This window comes from Pseudorca crassidens, chromosome 9 (genome assembly GCF_039906515.1).
Source record: "Pseudorca crassidens isolate mPseCra1 chromosome 9, mPseCra1.hap1, whole genome shotgun sequence".
NCBI classification, from domain to species: Eukaryota; Metazoa; Chordata; class Mammalia; order Artiodactyla; family Delphinidae; genus Pseudorca; species Pseudorca crassidens.
The window spans coordinates 9,648,146-9,675,421 of record NC_090304.1 but is presented as its reverse complement, the minus strand read 5'-3'; the positions used below and the strand labels follow the sequence as shown (position 1 = coordinate 9,675,421).

At 55.9% G+C, this 27,276-nt stretch overlaps 1 protein-coding gene across 3 annotated transcripts; it reads left to right on the top strand.

Moving 5' to 3' along the window:
* Positions 1-27,276, top strand: INCENP (inner centromere protein). Of its 3 annotated transcripts, none has more exons than XM_067748706.1 (18): positions 1-143; positions 3,246-3,396; positions 3,791-3,904; positions 4,718-5,514; positions 9,657-9,708; positions 10,545-10,602; positions 10,680-10,797; positions 11,868-11,919; positions 12,364-12,481; positions 12,551-12,682; positions 19,633-19,742; positions 19,812-19,932; positions 20,307-20,429; positions 21,728-21,858; positions 23,474-23,552; positions 23,732-23,839; positions 25,100-25,250; positions 26,746-27,276. In XM_067748706.1, exons 2-18 carry the CDS (start codon positions 3,257-3,259, stop codon positions 26,958-26,960), a joined length of 2,619 nt encoding a protein of 872 aa, XP_067604807.1. In that variant the 5' UTR covers positions 1-143; positions 3,246-3,256; the 3' UTR covers positions 26,961-27,276. The 3 variants fall into 3 exon arrangements, with proteins under 3 accessions (XP_067604807.1, XP_067604805.1, XP_067604804.1); XM_067748704.1 differs by lacking the exon at positions 1-143 and adding an exon at positions 1,236-1,532 and having other exon boundaries at positions 4,721-5,514; XM_067748703.1 differs by lacking the exon at positions 1-143 and adding an exon at positions 1,236-1,532.

Genomic DNA, 27,276 nt, shown 5'->3' with positions numbered 1-27,276 from the left:
CCCGCGCTGCACCGCCCCGTTGCTTCCTTGCAGCCGCGAGCTTTGGAGGCCGGGAGCGGTGGGACTTGGGCGGGCTGAGATTTGTGCTGGGAAGGTCGTCGGACTTGGATCGGAGCAGCACTTAGGAGACGCGGTGCAGTCGAGTGAGTGCGCGCGGGCGGCCGGCGGGGGTGGGGGGGTAGTTAGCGATTTGTTACCCCTTCCTCCAGCCCCGGACCGGGGGCGTGACCCTCTACCCCCCGTTGCGGCCGGGCAGTGGATGGATCACCTCTTCCAAGTGACGAGGTGACCTGCCTTGGTCCTGGGGCCAGAGATGACCCCCACCCTCCATCCTAGAGAATAACCCCGTCCCTTCCCCCTCCCGGTGCCTAGCACCTTCTTTTGTGCCCAGGAGGCCCTTTGTTGATCTGGACGCGCAGGAAGCGCACACCGACCGGGTTGTGTGACGGAATTATGCCAGATGGCATTTCTGTACAGTTAACTCTCGCTCAACACCTCCCCCATCGGCTGAGCAACATTTTAAAGTGACCATTTCTGGAGTCCACTGCTACCCCTGATCTTGTCATTTCCCAAGCACGTTCACTGACAGTGGCCTTCTCTGGGGCGCCCAGAGCCAGAACTTGGCCCCTGCCTTCCCGAGGTTGAAATGGAGTAGGCGGCAAAGCTTGTGGTTAAGAGCACAGTTTACATCCAGGCCTTGCCCTTGACTTAACTTCTCTTTGCCTCAATTTGCTCATCTGCACGAGGGTCTCCTTGAGGTTGTGGTGAGAGTTAAATGAGATGATGCTCCGTCCAAGCACGGAGTAGGACTCTTTAAAGAAAGCAACTGTTGTGACCCTTCTTTGCTGAGGCGAGGTCACAGTTAGGTGCCCGACTTCCTGCACCCTCAAAAGAACAGGTATTGTGAAGGAGGGCCGTGGGGCCCTCGTCTGGTGTATGATGTGAGAGAAGTATTGGGAGACGAAAGTGAACAAGCACCCTTCACCCTTGGTGGGATGTAGGGTGCTCTGGGTTTGTGCCGAGGTTCTTGCAGGGGTTGAAGAGATTTTTGCTGCTTTTCCCAGGACCCTCATTCTTACACTGATCCCTCCTTTCACAGGGTCACCTCTGATCTAATGACAATGACCCTTTTTAAATACCCAGGCTGAGGCTGCTGAAACCAAACTTCCTCGTGGAAGAAGCCCAAACACCTTTTTGCACTTTGTGAAAGAAGCTTTCGCCCATTTTGCCATTTTGAACAAATACTTGAAAAAAAAAGAGCAAGTTGTTGATTTCCATAGCAACAAAGTGTTTTGTCTTCCTTTAACATTTTTCTCTTTCCTAGCCTCAAACTGTGTTCCTGCCCTTAGCCAGGGCTGACTGAGCTCTGGGACAGAGGGACTGGGGGGATCCAGAAGGATGGCAGCCGAGAGGCTGTGTCGGTGACTGGCTGGCTGCAGAGCTGTCTCTGCCCAAAGCCTCTGCAGTCCTGCCCGATTGGCCCTGCCCCGATGAGAGCTGCCTTTGGCATCTAGGAGTAGGCCTCTGGATGAGTAAGGCATGCCCTAACCTGTGTAGAATGACTTCATTTGGTGTCCCTGTACGTGTGTATGTGTTGGGGTGGGAGTACCTGTAGAATGTTTATTTCTAGGTATAGAGTTGATAGATGGATGAATTCATTTAACAAGTATCCCTTTTGTGCCAGGCACTGTGCCATACTCTGGGCTTTCAAAGCTGCGAGCAAGACAGACAAAGGCTTGTCCTCAGGGAACAAACGCTTAGTGGTCAGAGACAGGCAGCAAGCAAACAGATACAGTCACCCAAGTGCCATGCGGAGAATTGAAATTGATGGATAGGATGGTAGCTGGTGGTCAGGTCCTCCCTGAGTTGCTGAGAGCCAAGTGCTGAGGAATGAGCTGCACAAAATAGGAGACAGAAGGTTCCAGACAGAGGGCAGAGCTTGCTCAAGGAACAAAGGCTCGTGTGCCCTGGAAATCAGCCCCCAGGAGGTCCTGTGAGGCTGCAACAGGACCTGGCATTACGCTCTGTAAGGAGTGACTGAGCCCCTCCTTCCAGGAGTTCCCATCTCAGGTGGGAGGCTGAGCTATGCGTGGTTCTGGGTTTTGAAGTTGTAGATCAGGGTGGTGGGTTACTGCCATGGCATGAGACATGCAGTCTGTTATTGTGGCTAACGACTGTCACCCATTCATTTGTTCTTTCATTCACTCTACCAGTCGGGATATTTATTGAGCCCCTGCTATGACCAGAATAGAACACTTCTTCCTTGCCTGGGGCTTTGGTGATGATTTTATAACTGAGTTTTGAGGAGAATATCTGAGTTGCCAGTTGTTTTTTTGTTTTTGTTTGTTTATTTGTTTGCTTTTTTGAGTTCCTAGTTTTTTAAGAAATTAAGTGAAGACATAGAACAAATACAGTTACCAAGGGGGAAGAGGGGGAAGGGGTAAATTAGGAGTTTGGGATTAAGATATACACACTGCTATATATAAAGTAGATAACCTACTGTATAGCACAGGGAACTGTGCTCAATATCTTGTAATAACCTGTAATAAAAAGGAATCTTAAAAACAATAAATATATATGTATAACTGAATCACTTTGCCATACACCTGAAGCTGACACAGCATGGTAAATCAACTACACTTCAATAAAAAATTTTTTTAAAGGAAATTAAGAGAAAACTAATTTTGTATTTTCCACTGCCTGATATTTCTACAAGTTTTCCTAAAAACAAGACATTGCTTATCCGCTCCCCTCGTGCTCCCTCATGCGTCTCAAGGGCATTTCAGCTCAAGGGAGAGGGTTGTAGGGCCCCTTAGAGAAGAGCCTGTCTGTAGACCCCGCTTTCTTACCCACGACTTTGGGACGCAGAACCCCTTCCAGCCACTGGCCTCCCGAAGAGGCAGTTGGATTTGATGTTCTCTGGCCTGATGCCTGGGGTCAGCTCGTGGGTAACTCACCCTCCGACAGTAGGAGAGGAGCCCTTAGGAGGGTAAGAGCAGGCCTTTGGGCAGGTCAAGGGGTCCTACCTGGTGGGACCACAGTTTCTCCTGATCCAGGAAGGCAGTTGGCCGTGCCCTGTCCTTTTAAGCCCCAGAGACGGCCATTTGTAAGGAGGTCCATTGACACCACAATTGGCTGGTCATTGTGGGCTTCTGGGGACAACGTGCTGTGTGGGGTGGGGATGGGGCGGCATTGAAGAGTGTGAAGATTCCAGCCCTCATGCCTCTTATCTCTGCTTTCTCCAGACAGAGCCATCATGGGGACGACAGCCCCAGGGCCCATTCACCTGCTGGAGCTCTGTGACCAGAAGCTCATGGAGTTTGTCTGCAACGTGGACAATAAGGACATGGTGTGGCTGGAGGAGATCGAGGAGGAGGCCGAGCGCATGTTCACCAGGTGCGGGAGGGACGGACCCGGGGCTGCCTGAGGCCCCAGCAAGGGCCGCTTCCCCACCTGACAGGCAGAACAGACAGGCTGCCAGCGGTCCCTGCTGAGTGCACGGGATGCTCAGGGCTAGGGTGATGGGAAGCAGGGGGAGAAGTGCTGGGCTGCACCTCAGAGGGTGGGGCTGCCTGGCAACCTTGCTCCCCTGCCATGTCGTGGGGGGGGGGGGGGGCGGAGCCCTGAGTGCCTGCGGTGACTCACGTGCAGCCTTGGAGAGCTCGCTTGGTGCTGGTCACCCCAGCTTGACCAGGCACTGCCAGGAAGGGGGCAAGGGTCGGGCTGGGTGGGGAAGGGGGACCCATGGTTTCCAGGCAGCCTCGAACATCACCCTCTTTGTCCCAAACAGAGAATTCAGCAAGGAGCCCGAGCTGATGCCCAAAACACCTTCTCAGAAGAACCGACGGAAAAAGAGACGGATTTCTTATGTTCAGGATGAAAACAGAGACCCCGTCCGGAGAAGGTAGGAGGGGCCGGAGGCTTGGGGCCCACGTGGAGAGCTTGATTCGCAGGTATTAACTGACATGAGGAGCCGCCAAGGGGAAATGAAGCGTGACCCGAGGCCGTGGAGTCCAGAGCTTGTGTGTGTTGGAGGTGGGGATGGTGTTTGATCTGGGCCTCTCCTTCCAGAGGTAGGAGAAGCAAGAGAACCTGACCTTCTGCTTGGGGGAGAGTGACCAGAGGTGTAGACCGGGCGCTGTTCCCTAACCCCCTGTTGCTGTGCTGGTTATAACTACCCTGGTAACGACCATGGGCTGCAAAGCACCAGGGGAAAGAGGCTGGGTCTTGGGGGTCAGGTGGTCTTGGGTGCACACCCCAGCTCTGCCCCTTAGCAACTGTATGTCCTTGGGTTAATTTTCCACGTCTCTAAGCCTCAAGTTTCTGGAGTCTAAAGTGAGGATAATGGTCCCTGCCTCTCAGGGCTGTCTGGTGGTTTAGGCGACAGCATGAGCAATGCCTCCAGCAAGGTGCTTGGCCCAGTGTGACCCCGGTCAGTGGGACGTTTAGGGGAGTTTAATCTTCCCAGTGGTTCTGAGAGGACAGGCATCATCCCAATTTACAGATAGGGAGACTGAGGCCCAGAGACGGGCAGCCGGGGTGTCACGGCTAGAGGCAGCAGAGCCTGGACCAGAACCCCGGTCTTCTGCCTCCTAGCCCTCCGCTTCAGACTCCACTTGAGCTGGCGGCTCCTGGGGAGGCCGGTGCCTGCAGCTGGAATTTTGGGGAGCCTCCCCGCCCTGCTGGGTCATCTCAGCTTCTGCTCCACCTCCTCCAGCAGGTTGTCCCGCAGAAAGACGCGGAGCAGCCATCGGAGCTCCCGGCACCTCCGCAGCAAGGACAAGGTGGAGAAGCTGGCCACAGTGGTGGGGGAGAACGGCTCCGTCCTGCGGCGGGTGACCCGTGCTGCGGCCGCAGCTGCAGCAACCTCCACGGCAGCCACGCCTTCGCCCACCCCTGAGTCTCCCCCGGTGCTGACCGAGAAGCCCAAGGAGAGCCCGGCCCAGTGCCAGCTGGTACCCATGGTGGAGATTGGCATCAGCGAGCGCCGGAGCGCTGAGCAGCACCTCAGCCAGCTCCAGTCTGCCCAGGCTCCACCCCCTACCCCGGGTCCGGCCGCTGCTCTGGCCTCCCAGATCACCTTGACCTCGGAGGAGGACTCTACACCCCAGAAGCCAGAGACCGGGAGACTGGAGTCTGTCACCGTGAGCTCCCTGATAACTACACCCCAGGACCCCAAGGGCCGAGGGGTTGGAGCAGGAAGGTCCGCCTCCAAGCTCAGGATTGCCGCGACCTCCCCAGGCCCGCAGGACTCGCCCAGCTCTCCGGCCTCCCCGTGGCGGGAGCGGGTGCTGGCTCCCATCCTGCCGGATAACTTCTCCACACCCACGGGCTCCCGTGTGGACCGCAGGTCAGTGCGGCGCAGCCTGATCGCCCCGTCCTCCCCGGGTCCCCAGGTCTCGCTGGCCCAGAATTACTCCCTGGTTTCCAAAGAGGAGAGCACCGTCCGAAGATCAAGCAGAAGGATTGCCAGGAAGGCCACCAAAGAGCCAGCCGCCTCCGCCCGCATCATCTGTGAGTCTGGGGCTCAGCTCTGGGCAAGGCTGCGGAGGGTGGTCCTTCATGCCTGGCTCAGCCAGAGGGGCTCTGGGGACCATTTAGCAAGGAGCTGTCCACAGAACTTTCTGCGGTGGCGTAAGTGTTCCAGATCTGTGCCGTCCTATACTGTAGCCACTAGCTAGCCACGAATGGCTGTTGAGCCCTCAGAATGTGGCTCGTTTGATCGAGGAACTGAATTTTTAGTTTTATTACATTTTACATAGTTCAGATTTAAGTTGCCGCACGTACCTAGTGGCTACCACGTTGGACAGGGCAGATCTGGTCCCACGCTCTTGTTTTACAAATGAGGAAACTGAGGTCCGGGGCCGTTGGCCGCAGTGTCCCTGCGGTTAATGCCATGCTGAGCTTGAACCTGGGCCTCTTCCCCAGGGCCCGCGTGTTCCCCTTCCTTCCTGTGGAGGCTCGCTTAGATCCACCATGTTTGTGGGCCACCTCCTGTTAACGTAACTGTTCGGTCTGGCCCCAGCTGTACATTTAAACTGAGGCTTAAGGAGGCTACCAAGTCTGTAAATTGGGAAGAGCCCCACATGTTTCGTCCCTTCTGGGATGGTGGCTGCTTGCTGAGGAGGCCAGGTGGAAAGCCACAGGGCGGGCTTGTCAGGCAGGTGAGGGCACCTCCCTGGGCCCGGTTTCTTCCCCGCCTGGGGAAGGGTTTGCTCCAGGGCCTGGGGCTCAAGGACACACAGTCGGGGGCCTGTGCAGACATGCGGTCTGGCACACTGTTCATTTTTGGATTCTCAGAAGGGCCCCAGTGATTCTGCCCTGCCTTCGAGATTTCCTCAGGTGTGAATCTGATCCTGGGCAGGGGCCCAAGGGGGCGGGCAAGCCTGGAACTCTAGAGGGAGGTTTGGGGAGAGACCCTAGAGGCCCTCCCCATGCTTCTGGTCAGACATCCAGAAGCTCTTCTTAAGCCAGTCCGTTTGCTCGGCCCCCTGCCCTGCACACGGGTGGGCTTCTGATTTGATTCGCCTTTGACCCAGTCCTGTGGAAGGAAGCCAGTCAAACACAGTGGTTAAGCCTTGGAGTCACACAGAGCCTGGGGGGCCTGGGGCACACCCTTCTCCGAACCTCAGTTTCCCCATGTGTTAAATGGTAAGAACACCTGCCTTGAATGTGGGTAGAGGACCCATCTTAGTGCTTGGCTATGGTACAGCTCAGTCCATCTAAATCAAAACAAAACTGGATGATAAAACTGCAGATGGCCTGGGTCCCTGAAGCTCAGTGGAGGTGTGGCCTGGGTGACCCTCCGGGGCGCTCAAGGGTGTGGAGCAGGGAGGGGAGAGGGGGCTTCCTGGAGTCCTTCCTGACACCCAGGCCCTGGGGCTTGGCTGGGTGGGCAACTCAGAGGTTGGATTTTAGTTTGGGTTACCCCAGAAGCAGCCCTTGATATCAGGATTTGAGTGTAACTTGTTACTGTGGGAGGGGAAGGAAGCACCTGCAGCAGGGGAGCGGGGAGGTGAGCCGGGGAGAGAGGACCGCCAGTGACACCCATAACAGGCCTGGGGCCTCGGGGGAGCCTCTGGAGCCAGTGTGGTGCCCCTCGACCCCCTTCCAGGCCTCCTCCCTGCCCCCAGACCTGTTCTGAAGCCTGAATGGCATGCAGGTGGTACTTAACATTCCAGAGCAGTCTTTGCGCTGGTGGAATAGTTGTGCGGTCACATGGGCATCTTCTCACCCTTCTGCCCCCTCATCAGCGAGCCCTGAGCTGGGATGGGAGGCAGGGGATGTGAGCTGTCTCTTGGCTACAGACCCCTCAGGTGGGAGCTGGCCCTCCCACACCTCCAGGCCTGCCTGCCTCACCCCAGGAAGGTCCCTGCTTCCGGCCTCGGCTCCCTCAGCCTTAAACCTCTGGCCACGCACCTGTGGCCCAGATGCTCCAGCCGAGCCAGGCTTCTTCTGTGCCCAGCAAAGCCTGCTCTTTCCTGCCTCATGGCCTTTGCAGATGCTGTTCCTTCTGCCTAGACTGGCACCTCTCAACTTTTGGCCTCAGCCCCTGCTTCCAGATTTCAAAATTATTGAGGACCCCAAAGAGCTTTTGATTATGAGGACGCTATCTATTGACAGTTACTGTATTAGAAATTAACTTGAAGGATTAAAAAATTCTTAATATTCATTAATATTTTATTTTTTATATTAATACTACTTACTGTTTTGATATTAAAAGTATTATTTAATACTTTAATGTAAAAGTAACAAGCCAATTACCTGTTAAGGTTAGTTGTGTTTATTTTTGTTGGTTTTTTTTTTTTTAAGAAAAAATAACTGTTTTCCAAACAAAAATGTGATGAGGAGACTGGCGTTATTCTGCAGTTTGCAGATCCCATCCATGTGTGGCTTAAAAGAAGACAGCTGGGTTCTGCATTCACTCTGTTGCATTGTGTTGCTTGGGTTCAAGTATGTGAAGAAAGTCTGGCCTTACACAGATACGTAGTTGGAACAGGGCAGAGTACTTCAAAAGCCTTTTCAGATAATGGTGCATATTCTTTTTTTTTTCCAGATAATTTGTGCGAACTCACAAATATGTGGCGTCATGCACATCTTCCAGATGTCGACACACTTCATTATGTATTTTTTTAAAGGAGCACATTTGCTTTCTGGTCTCATCAGAAACATCTTTAGGTATTGGGAAGCTATGAAGTTCATGGTGGTGGATACAAGGTCCAAAATTCTATTTTTGGCTTTTTTGTGGGCTCAGTTTTTTATTCTTGGCAACAAATACTGTTCGTTTTATTTGAAGGGACAGACTCCCTTTGTTCTTTTTTTTTTTTTTGTGGTATGTGAGCCTCTCACTGCTGTGGCCTCCCCCGTTGCGGAGCACAGGCTCCGGACGCACAGGCCCAGCGGCCATGGCTCACGGGCCCAGCCGCTCCGCGGCACGTGGGATCCTCCCAGACCGGGGCACGAACCCGCGTCCCCTGCATCGGCAGGCGGACTCTCAACCACTGCGCCACCAGGGAAGCCCCCTTTGTTCATTTTTAAGAAAATGTCTGCCAAATACCCAAGCTTGATTAGCCGTAGTTTGTCAGTTGTTCTTTGACTTAAAAACAGCATTCTGTTAAAAAAGGGACCAGTTCAGCTGAGACCTCAGACCCCCGTGCTTTTCAGAGACTTGGCTAGGCAGCCCAAGGGCATTTTTGCATACTTCCTGCTTTATCACATAGTGTATTAGAAAGACATGTACTTAAGTTTAGATTTAATAAAATTAATAGTTTTCATTCCTTCACCAAGGACATTCTTAAGTGAAACCAGACGTTTCCGTCCCGAGTGTGGGGTGCAGTTTGGTACCCAGGCTTCGTACTTTACCTCCATTGCTTTCACTCTCTCAGGGCAAATCTCAACACCATGAAAAGGGAAGATAACATTTTGGTGTTATGGTGGAAATAGTTAGGACCTCGTGGGTCCCCCAAAAGGGTCCTCTTGGGCACTCGACTTCAAGAACCCCAGAGTACACTGTCCAGGACATCCTCCTCCCTCCCCTTCCTCCTTTGCGACCTTCTTACCTTCTTATCCTTTACGTCCCAGCCTCCAGACCAGCTCGGCTTCCCATTATAGGCTTTTCAAGTCCTCTGCTCGTTTCTGTCATGGCACATGTCACATGTCGGTTACAGGATTATCTGATGATTATCTAGACCAGGTCGTGGCCCAGTCTGGTTTGCTCTCCATTGGGTCCCCAGGGCCTGTGCATGGTATAGACCCTCGACGTATGTTTGTTGAATGAATAAGCTGCTTTGTGCTGGCCTGGGCTGGGAGTTGGAGGCTCGGAGCTGGCCATTGTCCCTCTTCCTAGGAAACTCCCAGCCCAGTGAAGGAGCCAAGACGCGCCCTCAGATGGGCATGTTACCCTCTAGGGGGTAGCAGGAGACATCAAGCCAGCAGCTCTGTTGACGGTGTTAGGAGTTGAGGGAGTGCTGACGGCAGGGATCTGCACCCAGGGAAGGGGGAGAGGTCTGCGGGGTCGAGAGGGATCGGCAGGTGGAGAGGGTCTGGCTGCAGATGAGAAGTGGTGGAGCCCCCATCAGAGCCTGGTTCCCTGGACCTCTTGGAGGGGCACCTGGCTGATTCTGAGGGCATCTCTTGTTCCTTTGTTTTCCTGTCAGGCCACAGTTACCTGGAGAGGCTCCTGAATGTCGAGGTGCCTCAGAAAGTGAGGTGAGTTCAGTTCTAGGGCTTGGGGACCTTCCCAGGGCTGGGCAGGGCACACGGGGGGCCCTTTCTAGGTGAGCCCCACAGGTGGAGGCGTTTCCTGTGCTCGAGCCTTCCCTCATCACAGGGACTGCCCCTGGGCTGCCCCCCGCTGCCCCCTGCCCCTGCCCCAGTCTTACCAGGCAGTGCCACCCGGGTGTCAGGTCTTCCCAAATTGCTTGTCAACATCGCTTGTCAGTCCTGGCCTCGCCTTGACCCCTCCAAGCCTTACCCTGGGGCCTGGGCTTCATTGCTTTGTCAAATCCAGAGGCCTGTGGATGAGCCAGTGCAGCCGTGAGGAGCCAGTTCAGACTGGGGTGGGTGGCATGGGGGTTGGTGGGGTGCTTGCTGCTCCAGGCTTACACCCCAGCGCTGCTTTGAGCCAGCGCTCCTTTTCCTGGAGGCCATGTCCTGCCGTCACTAAAACTATTCCACCACCACCAGGCCTCCCTGCTCTGGAGCAGAGGGGCAGTGCTTGGGACGGGGAGACCGGTGACTTTGCCGGCGGAGAATGGAGAACGGGCCTCAAAAGAGACGTGGCTCATTCAGGCCCAAAGGGTCGAGACGGAGCTGGGAAAGGGCCGACCTCCTGAATCAAGGCCCTGGTGGAATACAGGCGAAGCCAAATTCAGAAGCCGGCACTGCTCGTCTGCCCAGGCCGCAGACTTAAACCACGGGGCCACTGGCTCCGGCTGCCCATCCTCCCGTCCCTCCTAGGTCGCTACCCCAGGGCGTAGGGGAGGGGCTTCTGCGGGGAGGCTTGGGCTGGGCGGCTCCCACAGTGCCCCCTGCTCTGCTTCCAGCCCCACGGCGGAGGAGCCCAGCAAGGAAGCTGAGCCAGAGGAGGCAGCTGAGCTGGAGGTGAGATGGGCAGGCCAGGGAGGGGCGGGCCTGCGAGTCCCATGTGCAGACCCCTAAAGCCATAGCTCTTCCCTTAGGTCCCCAAGAACAGTGGCAGCGCCTTGCAGCTCCGCAGTACCACCAAGATCGCCCTTAGCACGCCCGGCTCGCAGCCTGCAGCCGGCGGCCAGGGAACGCCCTCTGAAGGGCGTCCGGGTGAGTCTCCTGACCTACAGACCGTCAGGGCCACGCAGGCCGTGGTAGCCTCGGCCTGACTTTCTCTTGGAGGAGAGGCAAGCGCGGTTTTCTGGGCTGATAGGCCGAGGGAAAGTGAGACCCAGGGTGCAGCGATCTCCTTCGAGTCTGCACGTTTCATCTCCCACCTTTTGGCTGGAGCCACTGCTGAGTGCCACTGGGTGGCCATGGCTGGTTGGTGCAGGAAGCTGGGGGTGGGACCTGAATTGGGGCGTTAACTGTGAACGTGCCAGGTCAAGGCCTGGAGCCTCACTCCAGGGGGGACAGGAGGAACTGTGTCCTGGGGTGTGAACACCTGGCCTCGTGTTCTGTCTCTGTCGCTGGCTCACTTCTCTCCTCTGTGGGTCTCCTGGCTAAAGGGCGTGAGAGCTGTGGGCTCTGGGGCCTGGCCTGCATCTCCCTGGTGGGAGGAGCACTGTAGCCATGAGAGCTTGCACACGGCTCCCCCAGCTGCTGGACGGGGTTAGCACAATGGCCATGCCAGCCCCATAGGCCCCAGGGGCTGCCGGGACCCTTTGGAGTAAAGAGTGTTGGAGAGCCGGGGGAGAGATCGGCGCTTCCTCCTGGCGGCGAATTGAAACGTACAGACCCGCACCCCACATGTTGACCCTGCTCAGGAGGCCCCGCCCCCGTGCCAGCCCCAGCTGAAAGGGCCGGGAGGAGTGGGATTTCGAAGCCGCTCAAGGGGCCTGTTAGAGCTTGCAGCTTGTGTAGGTTTCTGCCCCCGGCTCTCAGTGTTAGAGGTGGGTGGGATGTGGTTAGGGCCACCTCGATGGGACTGTCCTGCTGTTCTCGCCCCAGAGGCCAGGCCTGGGGGCGAGGGATCTGCGGGCTGCGGGCCGCGTGCCAGCTCTGCGCGTCCACAGAGGGGTCACGGCCGGGCAGTGCTAAGCCTGATGCTTCTGCTCCTGGCTACCCTGGGGTCTGCCGGGAAGAGAGCCTCGCCCCTGCCACGGCCACTGCCGGTGGGCGCGTTCCCCTGACTCCTCCGTGCTCTCCCGATCGCCCCCCTGAAACCGCTTTCTCCACAGAGGCCAAGACTGACCAAGCAGATGGCCCCAAGGAGCCGCCTCAGAGTGTCAGGTTCGCATGCGGGAAGGCGTGTGCAGGCGACCATTTTGAGGGGCCCAGAGGGGCACGAACCTTGAGTCCTCCCTCGGGAAGGGTGGGCGTATGGTCAGGGACCTCCGTGTCCTCTCAGCAGGGGTGGGGACTGGCGCTCTCACTTAATAACAGAGGTGGCTTCAGGCTGTGGGAGGAGCCTGACCTGGGGGTGGGCCACGGGATCCCAGACCCCCATCCTCCTGTGTCCTGGCCGTGTGACCTTGGACTGGTCACTCCCCTTCCTCTGACTGGGCGGCAGAGGGTTGGTCAGGGAGACCCCACCTCTGCAGTGCCTTTCAATCTGGAGTCCCGGGGGCTGGGCCCAGTTCCATTCGCAAGGGGGACCTTTTCTGGGGCGTGATGGGGCGCTGGGGGGGACGCGAGGGCGGGCCCTGTGACACTGCTGCGCCCGCACGCCGGCAGGAGGAAGCGCAGCTACAAGCAGGCCGTGAGTGAGCTGGATGAAGAGCAGCAGCTGGAGGATGAAGAGCTGCAGCCCCCCAGGAGCAAGACCCCTTCCCCGCCCTGTCCCGCCAGCAAGGTGAGTGTGCGTCTGCCCTCCCTCCGCCCCCTGCCCCGCCCACGGGCTCTGACCCTGGTCCCTCTGCAGGTGGTGCGGCCCCTCCGGACCTTCCTGCACACCGTGCAGAGGAACCAGACGCTCATGACCCCGACCTCGACCCCTCACAGCAGCGTGAAATCCTTCATGAAGCGCAACACTCCCCTGCGTGTGGACCCCAAGGTGAGGGCGGCCTGGCTGAAGGCTGCAGCATGTCCCCAGGCTGCTGGGAGCAGCGGGGGCCTGGGCTGAGGCGGGTGTGACCTGGCACTGGTCAAGAACCAGCTTGAGCCTCTGTGGCCCTGGGCTACCTCGACATCTGAGGACTGTCCTGACTCCTTGGGCTCTGCACCGCAGCCTAGAGGCTCGACCGGCTCAGGGTCTGGGATCCGGGGCTGGGAAGTGGCAGAATTGGCCTGGCTGGCCACCGCCGTGGCCATCCATCCCCAGGCACCGCCCCCGTTCCCTCCCGGCGGCCTGAGTAGTTAAGGTGAGGGACTCACGTGGACGCTGACTTGGGGATGAGGCCTGGGTGACGTGAGAGGAGTGGTGGCGCTGGGAGAGGGCGCAGGCCCCAAGCAGACTCACTGGCGTCTTCAGGAGGGCGGCCTGCTTTCCAGGATGCCCTCCACCTGGCATTAACTCTGGCTTTTTCCTTGTCTCCTCTCCTCCACAGTGCAGCTTTGTTGTAAGTAAAGCCTTTCCCTGTCCTGTAACCTAGCTCCACCCAGCACTTACCCGCCGTAGCCCTGTCCCTGCAAAACTGACAGCACTTGTAGAGGCACTAACATCATCAGTGGGAGCGTTAAGGGGGCCGGGAGGTGGGAGGTGAGCTAGAGTTGCTGGCTGGCTGGCTCGCCGGCCCTGCAGTTCTGGAGCCGATGTCCTCCCTCTGCAGAGCCTGCCCAGGAGGATGAGAGGGGGTGTGGTCCCCAGGCAGGAGGAAGCAGAGGGGGTGTGACCTGCGATGGGTCACCAGGGCCACATCTTGCAGTGTTCCCCCCCAGCCACGTCCCTCCCACCTCCCCGGTGCCGGGCTTGCCCTCAGGGTCTGGGGCTGCAAAGAGAATAGACGAGGCATCTCTGATCCCAGGTCGAGATTTACAGGATCGCAGACCTAAGCTGCTGCCTTGAGGGGTGGGGCAGTGGGGAAAGGAGATCTGGGTCTGCTGGGTAACGGTGGAACTGTCAGTGCCATCCTCCAGAAAGAAGGCCACAGAAGCTGTTCTCTTCTCAGATACCCCAGAGCTGAGCTGGACCACCGGCTGCGTGCAAGGAGCCATGGGGGCCTGGGACCTGCTCGGCCCGCAGTCCCAGCTCCCAGGGTCTCCCGAGCAGCTGCAAGGTTGCATCCCCCGAGTCCTTTAGTGTCTGCTGGCACTTTGAAGGCCACCTTCAAAGTGCCAGCTTCTGGCTGGAGGGCTTCTGCCTCCAGCCAGGGGTCTTAGGGCCCCAGGAGCACTGCCGTGGAGCTTGACAGATCAAGAGGCTGCCCAGCAGCTGGACAGGCAGGTCCTGAACTGGCCTCTCCTGCAAGAAGGCTGGTCCCATCTGGGTGGACAGGGCCATGGCGTGCCATCCAACATGCCAGCAAGCAGGCTGTGTGGTTCTTATGTACCTGTCTTTGTGCCAGGGCCCTACTAGGCACCTGGGCCCACAGCCGTGAACCAGCCTTGGACTTTTTCCTCCTACAAGGAATTACCTGTGCCCCACCCAGACTGACCGGGGCCTTGCAGGAATGACCAAGAGGTTCAGGAAGCTGCCCTTTCCTGCTCTGGGGAGCCCAGGTCCCTGCATGCGACATCTGCGCGGGTGGGACAGTCCTCAGGAGGCCAGGGGACCTACCTAGGTAGGTCGCTGTGGCATTGGACTGGTTTCCTAACCTTTGGGCCTAAATTTCCTTGGCTACAAAGTGTGGAGACAGAGGTTCATTCAGGGAGATTGGATGAACCAGGGAGCAGTAGCGAGTGTCAAGCACCCAGCACGGGGATCGGCATGAAGTGGTTGTTTGATGGATGGCAGAGGCTGCTCATTTGAGACCCCTGGAGGCAGAAGGGGCTGCACAAGCTTTTGGATCCCTCCCACCCACTGCTTTGGGCTTGATGGTGGCCCCTGGGGAGCAGCCCACCTTCCAAGGTTGGGGCAGAGGAAGCACGGATTCTACGACCGAAGAAACTCTTGTTTTCTTCTATAAAATTCACAGTGCAACAGGATAAATGCTCTGACCTGGGCTGGGAAATCCTAATAGTCAAGCTTCAGGACAAAAGCCTGTTTTGCTGAGCCCTGCTGAGAGTAGGAATCTGGGGGCAGGACGAGAGGGTGGCGAGCGCTCTGGGTGCCACGTGGCCTTTGTTTCCCAGGTGCTTTCCTCATAGGCCAGCGGGCGGTGTGGCCTCTTGCTGGGTTTCCCTGGGTCCGTGTGGTTGGAGAGCACAAGGCCACCTGCTCCCTCCCTGAGGGGTCCTCCCAAAGGCCAGCATCCTCCTCCAGCCTGGCTTCCTACCCCAGCTTGGCTTCTATGACTCATGATCATCTCTCTCCATTTCTCTTTCCATCTTTAAAAAAAAAAATTTTATATTAAAAAACATTTTACAGTAAAATTTATGTTAAAAATTATCATACAGTGAAATCTATCCTTTGTGAAAGCATAGGTTTATGTAACCACTACAGCAGTTGGGATGCAGAGCGGTTCCATCACCCCACAAGACTCCCTCCCCCACCCCTACCGCGTGCTCTTCATCACTATAGTTTTGTCTTTTTGAGAATGTCACGTGAGTGTAATCATACGACAGGTGACCTCTTGAGATTGGCTTAGTCAGCATAACGCTTCTGAACTCAGTCATTACACTTGAATTCAGTTTCTTGTAGACAGCATACAGTTGAGTCAGGGTGGTGGTTTTGTTTCTTTTTAAAATCTAACAGTGTTTGATATATTTAGTGGTATGTTTCAATTTACATCTACTGTTTTATTATTATTGGCTGTTACCTTTGTTTTTTCCTTCTGTCTCCCCTTTCTTGCCTTTTTTGGGGTCCCTTGACGTTTTTTAGTATTCCATTTTAATTTGTCTCTTGCGATTCGGACTATATCATTTTTAGGGTTTTTAATGGTTGTTTTGAGGCATTACATACTTAACTTTCACAATTACTTTAGCATCAGTATCTTTTCTTTTTTTTTTTTTGCATTATGCGGGCCTCTCACTGTTGTGGCCTCTCCCACTGCGGAGCACAGGCTCCAGACGCGCAGGTTCAGCGGCCATGGCTCACGGGCCTAGCCGCTCCGCGGCATGTGGGATCTTCCTGGACCGGGGCACGAACCCTTGTCCCCTGCATCGGCAGGCGGACTCTCAACCACTGCGCCACCAGGGAAGCCCAAGCATCAGGATCTTATCAGTTGAATTGGAATGTAGAAACCTTACCACCTATAGATGCCTTGACTTCCCACTGTGTGTGATCCTTGTCTTACATATTCCATCTCCATACATTGATGACTCCAGCAGAATAATTTCTGCTTTCAACTGTCAAACATTTTAAAGAAACTCAAGAGGAAAAGAAGTCTTGATATTTACCCAGATATTTGTCATTTCTGTTCTTCATTCTTGAAGCTTCACCTTTCCTTCTGGTATTATTTCTCTTCTGTCTGAAAAACTTCCTTTAGCAATTCTTTGAGAAGTCTGCTGGCAACAAATTCTTTAGTTTTCCTTTATTTGAGAAAGTTTATTTCCCTTCATTTCTGAAGGATATTTTCACTGAATATAGGTAGAGTTCCGGATTAACAGTTCTTTCCTTTTAGCAATCTTAAAATGTGCTCCTTCCGTCTGGCCTCCAAACTTTCTGATGAGAAATCCCCAGTCATTCAAATCATTGCTCCCTGATAGATAATGTGTCTTTTTTCTTCTGGTGCCTACTTTTTAGATTTTTTTTTCCTTTGTTTTAATATTAAGTTTTTAGCAGTTTGATTCTTTTGTGGCTGGACATGGGTTTCCTTGGGTTTATCCTGTTTGGGTTTTGATGACCTTCTTGAATCTGTAGATTTATATCTTTCAGCAAAGCTGGACATCTTCAGCCATTATTTCTTCAAGGTTTTGGGTTTTTTTTCAGTATTTCATAGACTTTTTTTTTTTTTTTTCCACACCACACGGCTTGCAGGATCTTCCCCAACCAGGGATTAAACCCAGGCCACCGCAGTGAAAGCCCAGAATCCTAACCACTAGGCCACCAGGGAAGTCCTCATAGAACTTTTGTTGTCATCTCACAGTTCCCTCAGGCTCTGTTAATTTTTCTTCCGTATATTTTCTCTCTGTGTTTAGATTGGCTAAATTTTGATTTATCTTCATGTTTTCTCCATTCTGCTCTTGGATCTGTCCACTGAATTTTTTTTTTTTCAGTTATTGTATTTTTAGTTCCAAATCGCCATTTGCTTCTTCTTTAGATCTTCTAGTTGCTGAGATTTTCTGTTTTTCCAGTTGTCTTAAGAGTGCTGTGATTTTTTTGTTGGGGCATTTTTGTCAGAGAATTCCAACCGGACCTCTTGGCATTGGTGTCTGTTGATTGCCTTTTCCCGTGGGAGTTGAGATTTTCCTGGTCCTTGTATGCTTAGTAATTCTGGATTGCAACCTGCACATTTTGAATATGATGTTAGGAGACTCTGGGTCTTGTTTAAATCTTATGGAGACTGTTGATAGTTTGCTTTGGCAGTAACCCACTGGTTCTGGCTGTGGTTCCAACCTGCTTTCTGTGGCCTGTGGTTCCAACGTCCATTCAGATTTCAAAGCCTTTACCGTGCTCTTTGGATCTGTCGTGGGTGTGCCAGTCAGCGGTCCGTCTGGGATCTGGCAGGTGACCTGTGAGTTTAGTTCTCAAAGTTTCAGGTGTGATAGTTCGGGTCTAATCCAAACATCTCCAGTTTGGTGCTGCGCCCGGGAGTTCATAAAAACCTTATGGTATTACTTTCTCAATCTATCCAGTACTTTCCTCTTCTCTGGGGCTCCCCCTTTCTGCCCCCCAGCCAGGAAGCTGGGGCCTTAGTTCTTCTGCTCTGCTGTGTGCTCCCCTAACCACGTGGAGGGCCTCCAGCTGGGAGACAGAAAGAAAGGCAACAGTGTTTCCCAGCATTTTGGGATCACAGCTCCATAGTGTGGCATGGAAGGTTCTCCTCCTTGAGTTTTGACTCTGCAGGTTCCAGTAACTGCTGCTGTCCCCGTTGCCACAGGATTGCTTGTGGGCCAGAGCATGAGAGAAGGGAGAAAAGAGGGAAAAAAACATAGTGTTTTGAGTCAGAACCAGAGGGCTCTTCCCGGACTTCTGTCAGCACCTCGGTGATCTCTTTGGGGTCTCAGGCTTCACTGAGTTAGTGCTGGAGGGAAAAAAAAGCATTCAGCTCACTGCTGGTTCGGTGACGCTTCAAAGCTTGGCCTCCTTCCCCAGTCTGCCTGCGGCTGTTTACCTTGCAGAGGCCTCAAATAACTGCTCCGTGCATTCTGTTAGGTTATACACCACATGTAGTGGGAGAGACAGATGGGAGTGTCCACTCCATCTCACCCAGAACCGGAGCCCTTCTCTCCGTCTTTAGGATGGTATTACCTCGGGGCCAGATTTCTAGGTGGGAAATCTGTAGTCAAGGTCAGTGGCCAAGGAGAAATGGGCAGTAAGGCCGGTGGTGGCTTAGCCCAGAGGCGGTGTCTGATGGGAGCCAGGCTGGGGTGAGGGGTGGGCCTCTAGTCCAGGTCCCGGCCTCTACCCTTATCCCCTGACCGTTACTGGTAAAGCACCAGTCTCGTCCTTGGCCAGGGAGGGCTTGGAGGCCCCACCTGTCCTGCTGGTTGCCTACTGCTATGGCCATGCCCCTGGGGCTTTCTGGGCCTGTGGAGGAGGAGGGTACCAGCATCGATCTGCTGAAGCAACTAGGACTTTTAAAAAGTTGTTTTTGAAATTTGTATGTAGCCGTATCACAAGAAGTTTGGAAAATGAAGGGGAAAAAATGCCATCCCTAATCAGTGTCACCAGCCTATATAGTAACCTCTGTTAGCATTTGACAGTATTTTCTTTTTTTTTCAGCTGTTAGGAAAGAGTCGATACACTGTGTGTGTGTGTGTGTGTGTGTGTGTGTGTGTATACACTCGTAAAAGTTATAAAGCATAATAATAAAAAATTAACACATGTGTACCCATCCATCCCCTTAAATAGAACATTAACCATAACTTTCAAAGCTGCCTTTCTGTCCCTTCCCAATCTGGTTCTTTTTTTCTTCTTATTATTACTTTTGGCTGCGTTGGATCTTTGTTGTTGCATGCGGGCATTTTCTACTTGTGGCGAGCAGGGGCTACTCTTCCTTGCGGTGCGTGGGCTTCTCATTGCGATGGCTCCTCTTGTTGCAGAGCACAGGCTTTAGGCACGCGGGGTCAGTAGTTGTGGCTCGCGGGCTCTAGAGGGCAGGCTCGGTAGTTGTGGCGAACGGGCCCAGCCGCTCTGCGGCGTGTGGGATCTTCCCGGACCAGGGCTTGAACCCGTGTCCCCTGCATTGGCAGGCAGATTCTCAGCCACTGCACCACCAGGGAAGTCCCTCATTCTTAACTCTTTTATCAAATATAACTTTTTATATAGTTATAACCTCCGCTAACAGAGGTTACTATAGGCTGGTGAAGTAGATTAGGGATGGCATTTTTTTCCTTTATTTTCCAAACTTCTTGTGATGTGGCTATATAATAATTTCAAAAACAACTTTTTAAAAGTACTAGTTGGGGGCTTCCCTGGTGGCGCAGTGGTTGAGAGTCCGCCTGCCGATGCAGGGAACGCAGGTTCGTGCCCTGGTCCGGGAAGATCCCACATGCCGCGGAGCGGCTGGGCCCGTGAGCCATGGCCGCTGAGCCTGCGCGTCCGGAGCCTGTGCTCCGCAACGGGAGAGGCCACAACAGTGAGAGGCCCGCGTACTGCAAAAAAAAAAAAAAAACGAGAAAAGTACTAGTTGGTTCAGCAGATCAATCTGAATCATCCAGTCTTGAGCCTTACTTTTGTGTTGCCCACACCTTGGCAGGGCTCAGGTGAGGGCACTCGTGACTCAGGCCCTTGGGAGGCCTTTGGGGTCGTCCTGGCCCAGCGCGGGGCTGCCCTCACTCCCCCACCGCCACCCCCCCCAGGCGAAGGAGCGGCAACGCCTGGAGAACCTGCGGCGGAAGGAGGAGGCCGAGCAGCTCCGCAGGCAGAAGGTGGAGGAGGACAAGCGGCGCCGGCTGGAGGAGGTGAAGCTGTAAGTGCCCGCCCCCCTCTCCGGCTCCCCCGGCCTTGCTGCGCCCCCGTGACCACCCTGTGCCCGCAGGAAGCGTGAGGAGCGCCTCCGTAAGGTGCTGCAGGCCCGGGAACGGGTGGAGCAGATGAAGGAGGAGAAGAAGAAGCAGATCGAGCAGAAGTTTGCTCAGATCGACGAGAAGACGGAGAAGGTGCAGGCTTCGGGCTGTGGGTAGCAGCTTCCGCGGGCTGGGCCCTGGCGGGACCCAGGCCCGTCACACTGGGTGGCCCGAGGGTTAGGACTGGACCCGTCGGGAAGTTACGGGTTTGATGCCCTATATCCCTCTCGTGGCCGTCCGTGGGGTCTGTTCTGAGCCACGTGGAGGGTGGAAGGTCTGCCCGGGACCGAGCACAGCCCTGCGCTCCTGGCAGGTCTGGCTCCCGGGTGCCCCCTTCCCCGGGCTGTGGGGAGCTAGCCGGGGCCCCAGGGACATGGAGTATCTGCCCTGCTGCGTACTGCGCCCCACCCTGTACGGCTGAGTGGCGGGGGGCTGCTCCAATGGGCGTCTGTGGGTGGGCTCCGCAGGCCAAGGAGGAGCGGCTGGCCGAGGAGAAGGCCAAGAAGAAGGCAGCGGCCAAGAAGATGGGGGAGGTGGAGGCGCGCAGGAGGCAGGAGGACGAGGCGCGGAGGCTCAGGTGGCTGCAGCAGGTACGCACGCCGGGCTCACGCAGCAGGAGGCCGGCACTGCCTCCGCGCCCCTGGGCCGCTGGGCTCACCCCCTGCGTCGGGTTGATCTTGGTGGGTCTTGCTGCCTTGAGCTCACAAGGAGGTTTCACGAAGGCCATGGAGGTGGGGACGGGGACGGGGACCCGCCCTGTGTTTTCTGTAGAGGCAGCAGTTTGAGGGTTAAGTGCGCGGACTCTGGAGCCAGACTTCCAATCTCAGTTCTGCCATCTATTAGCTGTGTGACCCTGGGTGGGTTATTTGGCCTCTCTGTGCTTTGGTTCCTTCAGGTAGCAGTGGTATCTACTCGATAGGGTTGTTGCGAGGATTAAACGTTCTGACTCTAAGATGACGGGCCCACCTCTTCCTGGGAACTGTCGGTCTTACGACTCTAGGGAACACAGATCTGGCATTAGGGGGTCATAAGACTAATGGCTAAGATTTATGGAGTATTTACATTGTGCCAGGCACTGTTCTAAGTGCGTCATGTGTATAAACTCAGCAGTCTTAGGAGGCGTGGGCGTGACTGTTGTCCCCATTTTATCAATGAGGGTAAAACCGAGGCCAGAAGGCTTCTGTGACTCGCCTCGTGTCACCCAGCTCACGAGTTTGGCTTCGTCCAGTCTGTACCCTTAACTACTAAATCTGCCGCTGCAGCAAAAGAAGTTGTCGCAAGACGCGCCTCAGGCCGGTTGCCGTGGTCCTTGTGGGTGGAGCCTCGTATGGGGTGTCCCTGGGCTCAGCCCCTGCTGTTATTTTTTTTAATTTATTTATTTATATTTATTTCTCTAAATTTTTGGCTGCGTTGGGTCTTCGTTGCTGCACGCGGGCTTTCTCTAGTTGCGGCGAGCGGGGGCTACTCTTCATTGCAGTGCATGGGCTTCTCATTGCGGTGGCTTCTCTTGTTGCGGAGCACAGGGTCTAGGTGCATGGGCTTCAGCAGTTGTGGCACACAGCCTCAGTAGTTGTGGCGTGTGGGCTCAGTAGTTGTGGCTCGCAGGCTCAGTAGTTGTGCTGCACAGGCTTTAGTTGCTCCGCGCATGTGGGATCTTCCCGGACCAGGGCTCGAACCCGTGTCCCCTGCATTGGCAGATGGATTCTCAACCACTGCGCCACCAGGGAAGTCGGCCCCTGCTGTTCTTGATACGAGAGGAGCTTCTGGGAAGGACAGGCCCTCCGGCCAGCTGCTCCTCCCCCCACCCCCCCTTCCTCCCTCCCAGACCCGCTCTTGCCTCTCCAGCCCGAGCTGGCCTGCGAACCCTGACCTTGCTCTCTGGTCACAGGAGGAGGAGGAGAGGCGCCACCAGGAGCTGCTGCAGAGGAGGAGGGAGGAAGAGCAGGAGCGGCTGCGGAAGGCGGCCGAGGCCAAGAGGCTGGCGGAGCAGCGCGAGCTGGAGCGGCTGCAGGCCGAGAGGTGAGGCGTCGCGGAGGCCCGGCGCCCAGGTGACTTTGGCGCCTCGCTGTCACATCAGCCGTCCTCCTGTGCGCGTGTGGCTGACACACAGATGTAGCCGTCACCCAGACGCAGCTCCTGCCTTCACTCGGGAGTTTGGAAAAGAAGGACAGGCTTTCTTCCTGGCTCCAGACGTGGTGTGTTGGCTGCTGGAGATTCAAGGAGTAACGGGCAGGGTCGCTCGGGATTGTGTCTCTGTTCTGCTTCCAACCGGATGAGCTGAGCCCTTTGGTTCATTCTTTTCTCAGCTGACATAAGGGGGCGGTGGGGCCGCAGGACGAGCCAGCATTTCTCAGCAGCCACTGAGGGCCTTTGGTGGCAGAGTCAGGCCACCACGTGCTGTGATTCATTGCAGGGCCTTCGGCACCCCTGGCTCGTGCCCACCGCGCGTGCTCCTCTGGGGCTGGTGATGACTCGGGCTGCCCCCCCCCATTTCCAGACTGTCCGCCCCCCCCGCAACTGGGGACCGTGGCAGATGAGCCCTCGCAGAGGCAGTGGTCTCTGCGATAGGCGAGAATTCCACGTTTAGTTCCACAAGCGTTTATCCAAGGCCAGTCCCTGTGCCGGGTTGTGCTGGGTCCTGGGGATGCCGAGGAGGGTAAGCCTCCGTCACCACCGGCCAGGAGACATGTGGGATCCTATGCGTGTGTGCAGATGCAGACTCCCCCGTGTGCGTGTAGACTCGGGTGGGCCCAGGCCCAGGCCTGGCCTCTCTCCTGCTTCCACCCGCTGGGAAACACCAGGCAGCACTTTTTTCCGTGTCCGTCTTTGTGGGTGGCTACAGGCCCAGTGGAGGAGGTGGGTCACAACCAGAGGGCTGACTGTGTCAGGGCCATCGTGTTGTTTGGCACAAAGGGGTCCCTGGTCCTGTGGGCAGAATCAGAGACAGGAGTCTCGGAGGGGGACACAGGGCGGCAGCTGATGTGACTTTAGAATTGGATGTGTGTCGGGCAGCGCCAGGGGCTTCAGGGGGTGGCGACGGTATAACGTTTGGCAGCTTGGGCGGGTACCGAGCCACACGCTTTCCACACATTTCCTTGTTTAATCCTCACCTGAAGACACCTGCAGCGTGGGTACCAGCTGCTCCACTTCCCGGAGGGGGACACAGGTCCAGAGAGGTTCCGTGACTTGTTCAGGGTCATGAGCGAGTAAGTGCAGGTGGCTCTGAGCCGTGAACGGCCCCTCCCTGCTTCGTGTCAGGCTTGGGGCCGGGTGTTGGCCTGTGGGTCAGGACGAGTGGCGGTAGCTCAGATGACCTCATTTTGTTCTCGTGGCAGCTCTGGAGGAAAGGTGTTATGTTCCCCATTGCACAGCAGGCAAGACTGAGGCACGGAGGTCTGAGTGGTGTGGAGGCGCGGGGCCCAGTTTGGCGGGCCTCGGGGCTGAGTGCTCCCGGACCCTCAGCTGAGCGCTCCTAGCCCCTTGGGTGCGAGCACAGCTGCTGGCTCTTCGCTGGCATGCCCGTCCTGCCATTCCCTCCTCTGCGGCATGTGCCAGGGTCCTGGCTTCCCTGGCAAGGGTGGAACGGGGCCGGGCCTCAGCTTCCCACCCTGACAGGCTCTTGCTCGGTCCTCAGGGAGCTGCAGGAGAGGGAGAAGGCCCTGCGGCTACAGAAGGAGCGGCTGCAGAGGGAGCTGGAGGAGAAGAAGAAAAAGGTAAAGGGGAGCCGGGCCTGTGGCTCCCATGGGGTCTGCCCTGAGCTTTGGGCTGGGAGGCCTGGTCCAGGGGCCCTGGTGCAGGAGCCGCCCTGCCTGCCTCGCTGCGAGGCGTTGGTGGGGGGGAGGGGAGAACGCACACGCGGTCTGTGACATCCTGCCCTCCGCCGGGGTCCCAGGAAGAACAGCAGCGCCTGGCTGAGCAGCGGCTGCAGGAGGAGCAGGAGAAGAAAGCCAGGGAGGCCGCGGCGGCCAGCAAAAGCCTGAACGTGACCGTGGACGTGCAGGTGAGGCCCGGGCATCAGGGTGGAGAGGGCCCCCTGGCTCTCATTATTCTCTTCTCGGTAGCCGGAGGCACAGGCTGTATGCATTAGGACCATAAGAAAGTGGAAGCATACAGTTGGCCCAGTTGTTTTTTTACTATATTTGAAATATATCTTCTTCTTTATTCTGAAAGTAGAATTTGTTGTAAAAAAAAAAAAAAAGAGAGAGAAAAGAAAAGAAACTAAACTTTATAAAAGAATATAAAGCAAAAGAAAGGTACCCCCAGAGGGAAAGTCTAAGTCTGGTGTCTGTCTTTCTATACTTTACGTGTAAATACATTTTATACACACGCTTTACCTCACACACACATATGCGTAGTTGTAAATGGGCACAGACTACCCATACTGTCGTAGTCTGTTCGTGCTGCTACAACAAATTACCCTAGACTGGGTGGCTTAAACGACAGACACACTGGGAAGTCCAGGGTCAAGGCGCTGGCAGATCCAGTGTCTGATGGGAGCCCTCCTCTGGTTCACAGACGGCCGTCTTCTCGCTGTGTCCTCACATGACCAAAGGGGAGAGGGAGCTCTCTTTTCTAAGGGAACTAATCCCGTTCATGAGGGCTCTGCCCTCATGACCTGAGTACCTCCCGAAGGCCCCACCTCCAAATACCATCACATCGTGGGTTAGGATTTAACATGGGAATTGGGGGGGAATATTTAGTCCACAACACATACCATTTAGCAGTTTGATTTTTTCTCGTTTTTTTCCTTTCATTTAATGTATCCTAGACGTCTGTCTGTTTCACCGCTTGTAAATCTCTTACTTTTGACCGCTGTGTTCCAGTTAGTGGTACCAGAAGGTCTTTAACCAGTCCCTAATGACAAGCATTTAGGCTATTAATGCTGTTACAAACAAAATGTAATATAAGGTTTTCATTGCAACACCGTTTAAGATGTTGAAAACTTGGAAGTTAGCTGAACCACATGGTTAAATTACAAATCCTGGGGTTCCCAGTGAACTGCCCTGCTGCGGGTCACAGGACACACACTGACACACTAACCTAGAAGGATGTTTACAACATACTTTCACATGAAAAAAGAAGACATGGAGTCATGTATATGGTGTGATTTTTTTTTTTTTTTTTAATTAAAAAGCGACCCCTGAACCTTCTTCTTTTTTCCCGTGAAATGAGGGGAGGTGGCCAGAGCCCCATGCTCCTCAGTGGCGGGAGGTACCAGCCTGCAGGGCAGGCAGCTGACGGCCTTGTTCATCTTTTCCAGTCTCCAGCTTGTACCTCGTATCAAATGACCCCACAGGGACACAGGGCGCCCCCCAAGATCAACCCGGATAACTACGGGATGGATCTGAACAGCGATGACTCCACCGATGACGAGGCCCATCCCCGGAAGCCCATCCCCAACTGGGCCAGAGGTGTGCAGGGCCCGGAGCTCCCCAGGAGAGCCGGGTCCCCCCTTGTGACTTCGAGCCCTGGAGGGGGTGGCTCAGCGGCTGCGGGGGTCAGGAGCCCGTTGCACCCATGGGCTGGCAGCTTGAGTCGTTGGCCGACAAGTCTGCATCGGGCCTTGGGATGCGCCTGGGGAAGGGTGGGCGCCCTGTGGCCAGCGGGCTCATCTGAGGACCAGACCTGGACGTTGGGCGCTTCCATTCTCAACAGATGCATTCGATTTGAGCTGGCTGCTGGCGGGCGTGGTGCTGGGTGTTCCACCTCAGACTCTATCTGGCTGCCCCTTTGGGGTCCCACCCAGCAGGCCACAGGGACCCAAATATGCTGCGTGGGGGTGGGAATAGAGCTAAGAGTAGTGGGGTTTCAGCAGCGCACAGAGCTGCAGCAAGGGGTTCCAGCCAGCTGGGGGAGGAGTTGGAGACGGGGATGGGGGTACTCGAGGCCCAGCAGGATGGGACGCTGAGCTTACAGGCCTCTAAACAGGAGTGTGGGTAAGTGTGAAGGTGCCCCTCAGGCCTGGGTGCAAGGCCTGTGGGGAGTGAGCAGGGCCAGTGCGTGCAGCGGCTGCCTTACGGAGTTGGCGAGCTGGGGGCGGGGCGGGCTGCAGTCTCACTCCCCGGAGGAAGGGCCAGAACCCTGGAGGGGATCGGCGCTGCACAGTACAGTGTTCTGTACAGTTCTGTACAGTGTACAGAACCCCACAGTGACTAGAATCCGACTTCATCTCCTTAACGTCCAGTCATTCCAGAGGTGGCAGCGGGCAGGGGTCAGCGCGGCCGGGGAGCCCTTGACCTTTGCCAGCCTACTTAAACTCTCACTCAGTTTTCCCATCTGTGGAATGGGGGTGCTTAGAGCACCCAGCTGAGAAGGGCTATCGAGGATGAAGTGAGTTAGCGTAGGAAGGCCTGGTGCAGGGCAAGTGCTGGGCACACATTCTGCTTCCCGACGCCCCCGGGGTCCTCCTCAGCCTCGCTGGCCGGGCTCTGAGCCACCGGCAGTGTCAGCCTGCACCAGGCATCGTGGGGCTGTGGTGCTGATGAGATGAGTAGCCAACCAAGGCAGTCGAGGATGGCATCAGATGCTCTGGTTCTGGAGCTGGACTTGTCTTCAAATCCCGGCTCTGCCAGTCTCTAGCTGTGTGCCTCTGGGCAGATCTCACCCTTGTAATCCGGGGCGGGTAGAGGGCCTGCCTCCGAGGTGGCTGTGGGGATGAGGGGGGTCATGCAGTGACCTCAGCCTAGCGCCTGGCTCACGTGAGTCGCTGGAGAGCAGCTGTAGGAGCGCGCAGTGAGAGGTTATCCGTGTTTGGTGGGGGGGGGGTGGCGGCTGGACGAGGCCCCTGAGAGGAGCTGATTTGACAGGAGGTGAAGGAATGCTGAGGTGGAGAGGGCGCCGAGGGCTCTTTGTGGGGGGCAGGGGGAGCCCCAGGGTAGTGACCCAGCCCTTGGTGTCCTCCTGCAGGCACCCAGCTTAGCCAGGCCATCATCCACCAGTACTACCACCCCCCGAACCTTCTGGAGCTCTTCGGAACCATTCTGCCACTGGACTTGGAGGACATCTTCAAGAAGAGCAAGCCCCGCTACCATAAGCGCACCAGCTCTGCCGTGTGGAGCTCGCCGCCCCTGCAGGGCACCAGGGTCCCTGGCAGCCTGGCCTACAGCCTGAAGAAGCACTGAGCCAGGCCCTCGGGCCTGCTGGGCAGCCTCAGCCTTCATCTGTATCTGTATGTCTGTGTCTCTGTTGGTCTGGTGCCGTCCTGCCTCGTATCCTGTCGCTGAGGGTTCGGTCAAGTGTATATAGACGTCCTCTGTGGGCTACGGGGGAAGGCGGCTCGGGCCTGTTGGGAGGCCAAGCTTGTTGGGTGTTTGGGGAAGACCCAGGGCCAGCCTTGCCTGGTCTGCTGACAGCACTCTGTAAATAGATTGTTAGAGTTCAACTGAATTTTAGCCTCTAGTGTTTGAGAGCTAGATTAATAAAGTCTGTTCCTTCATG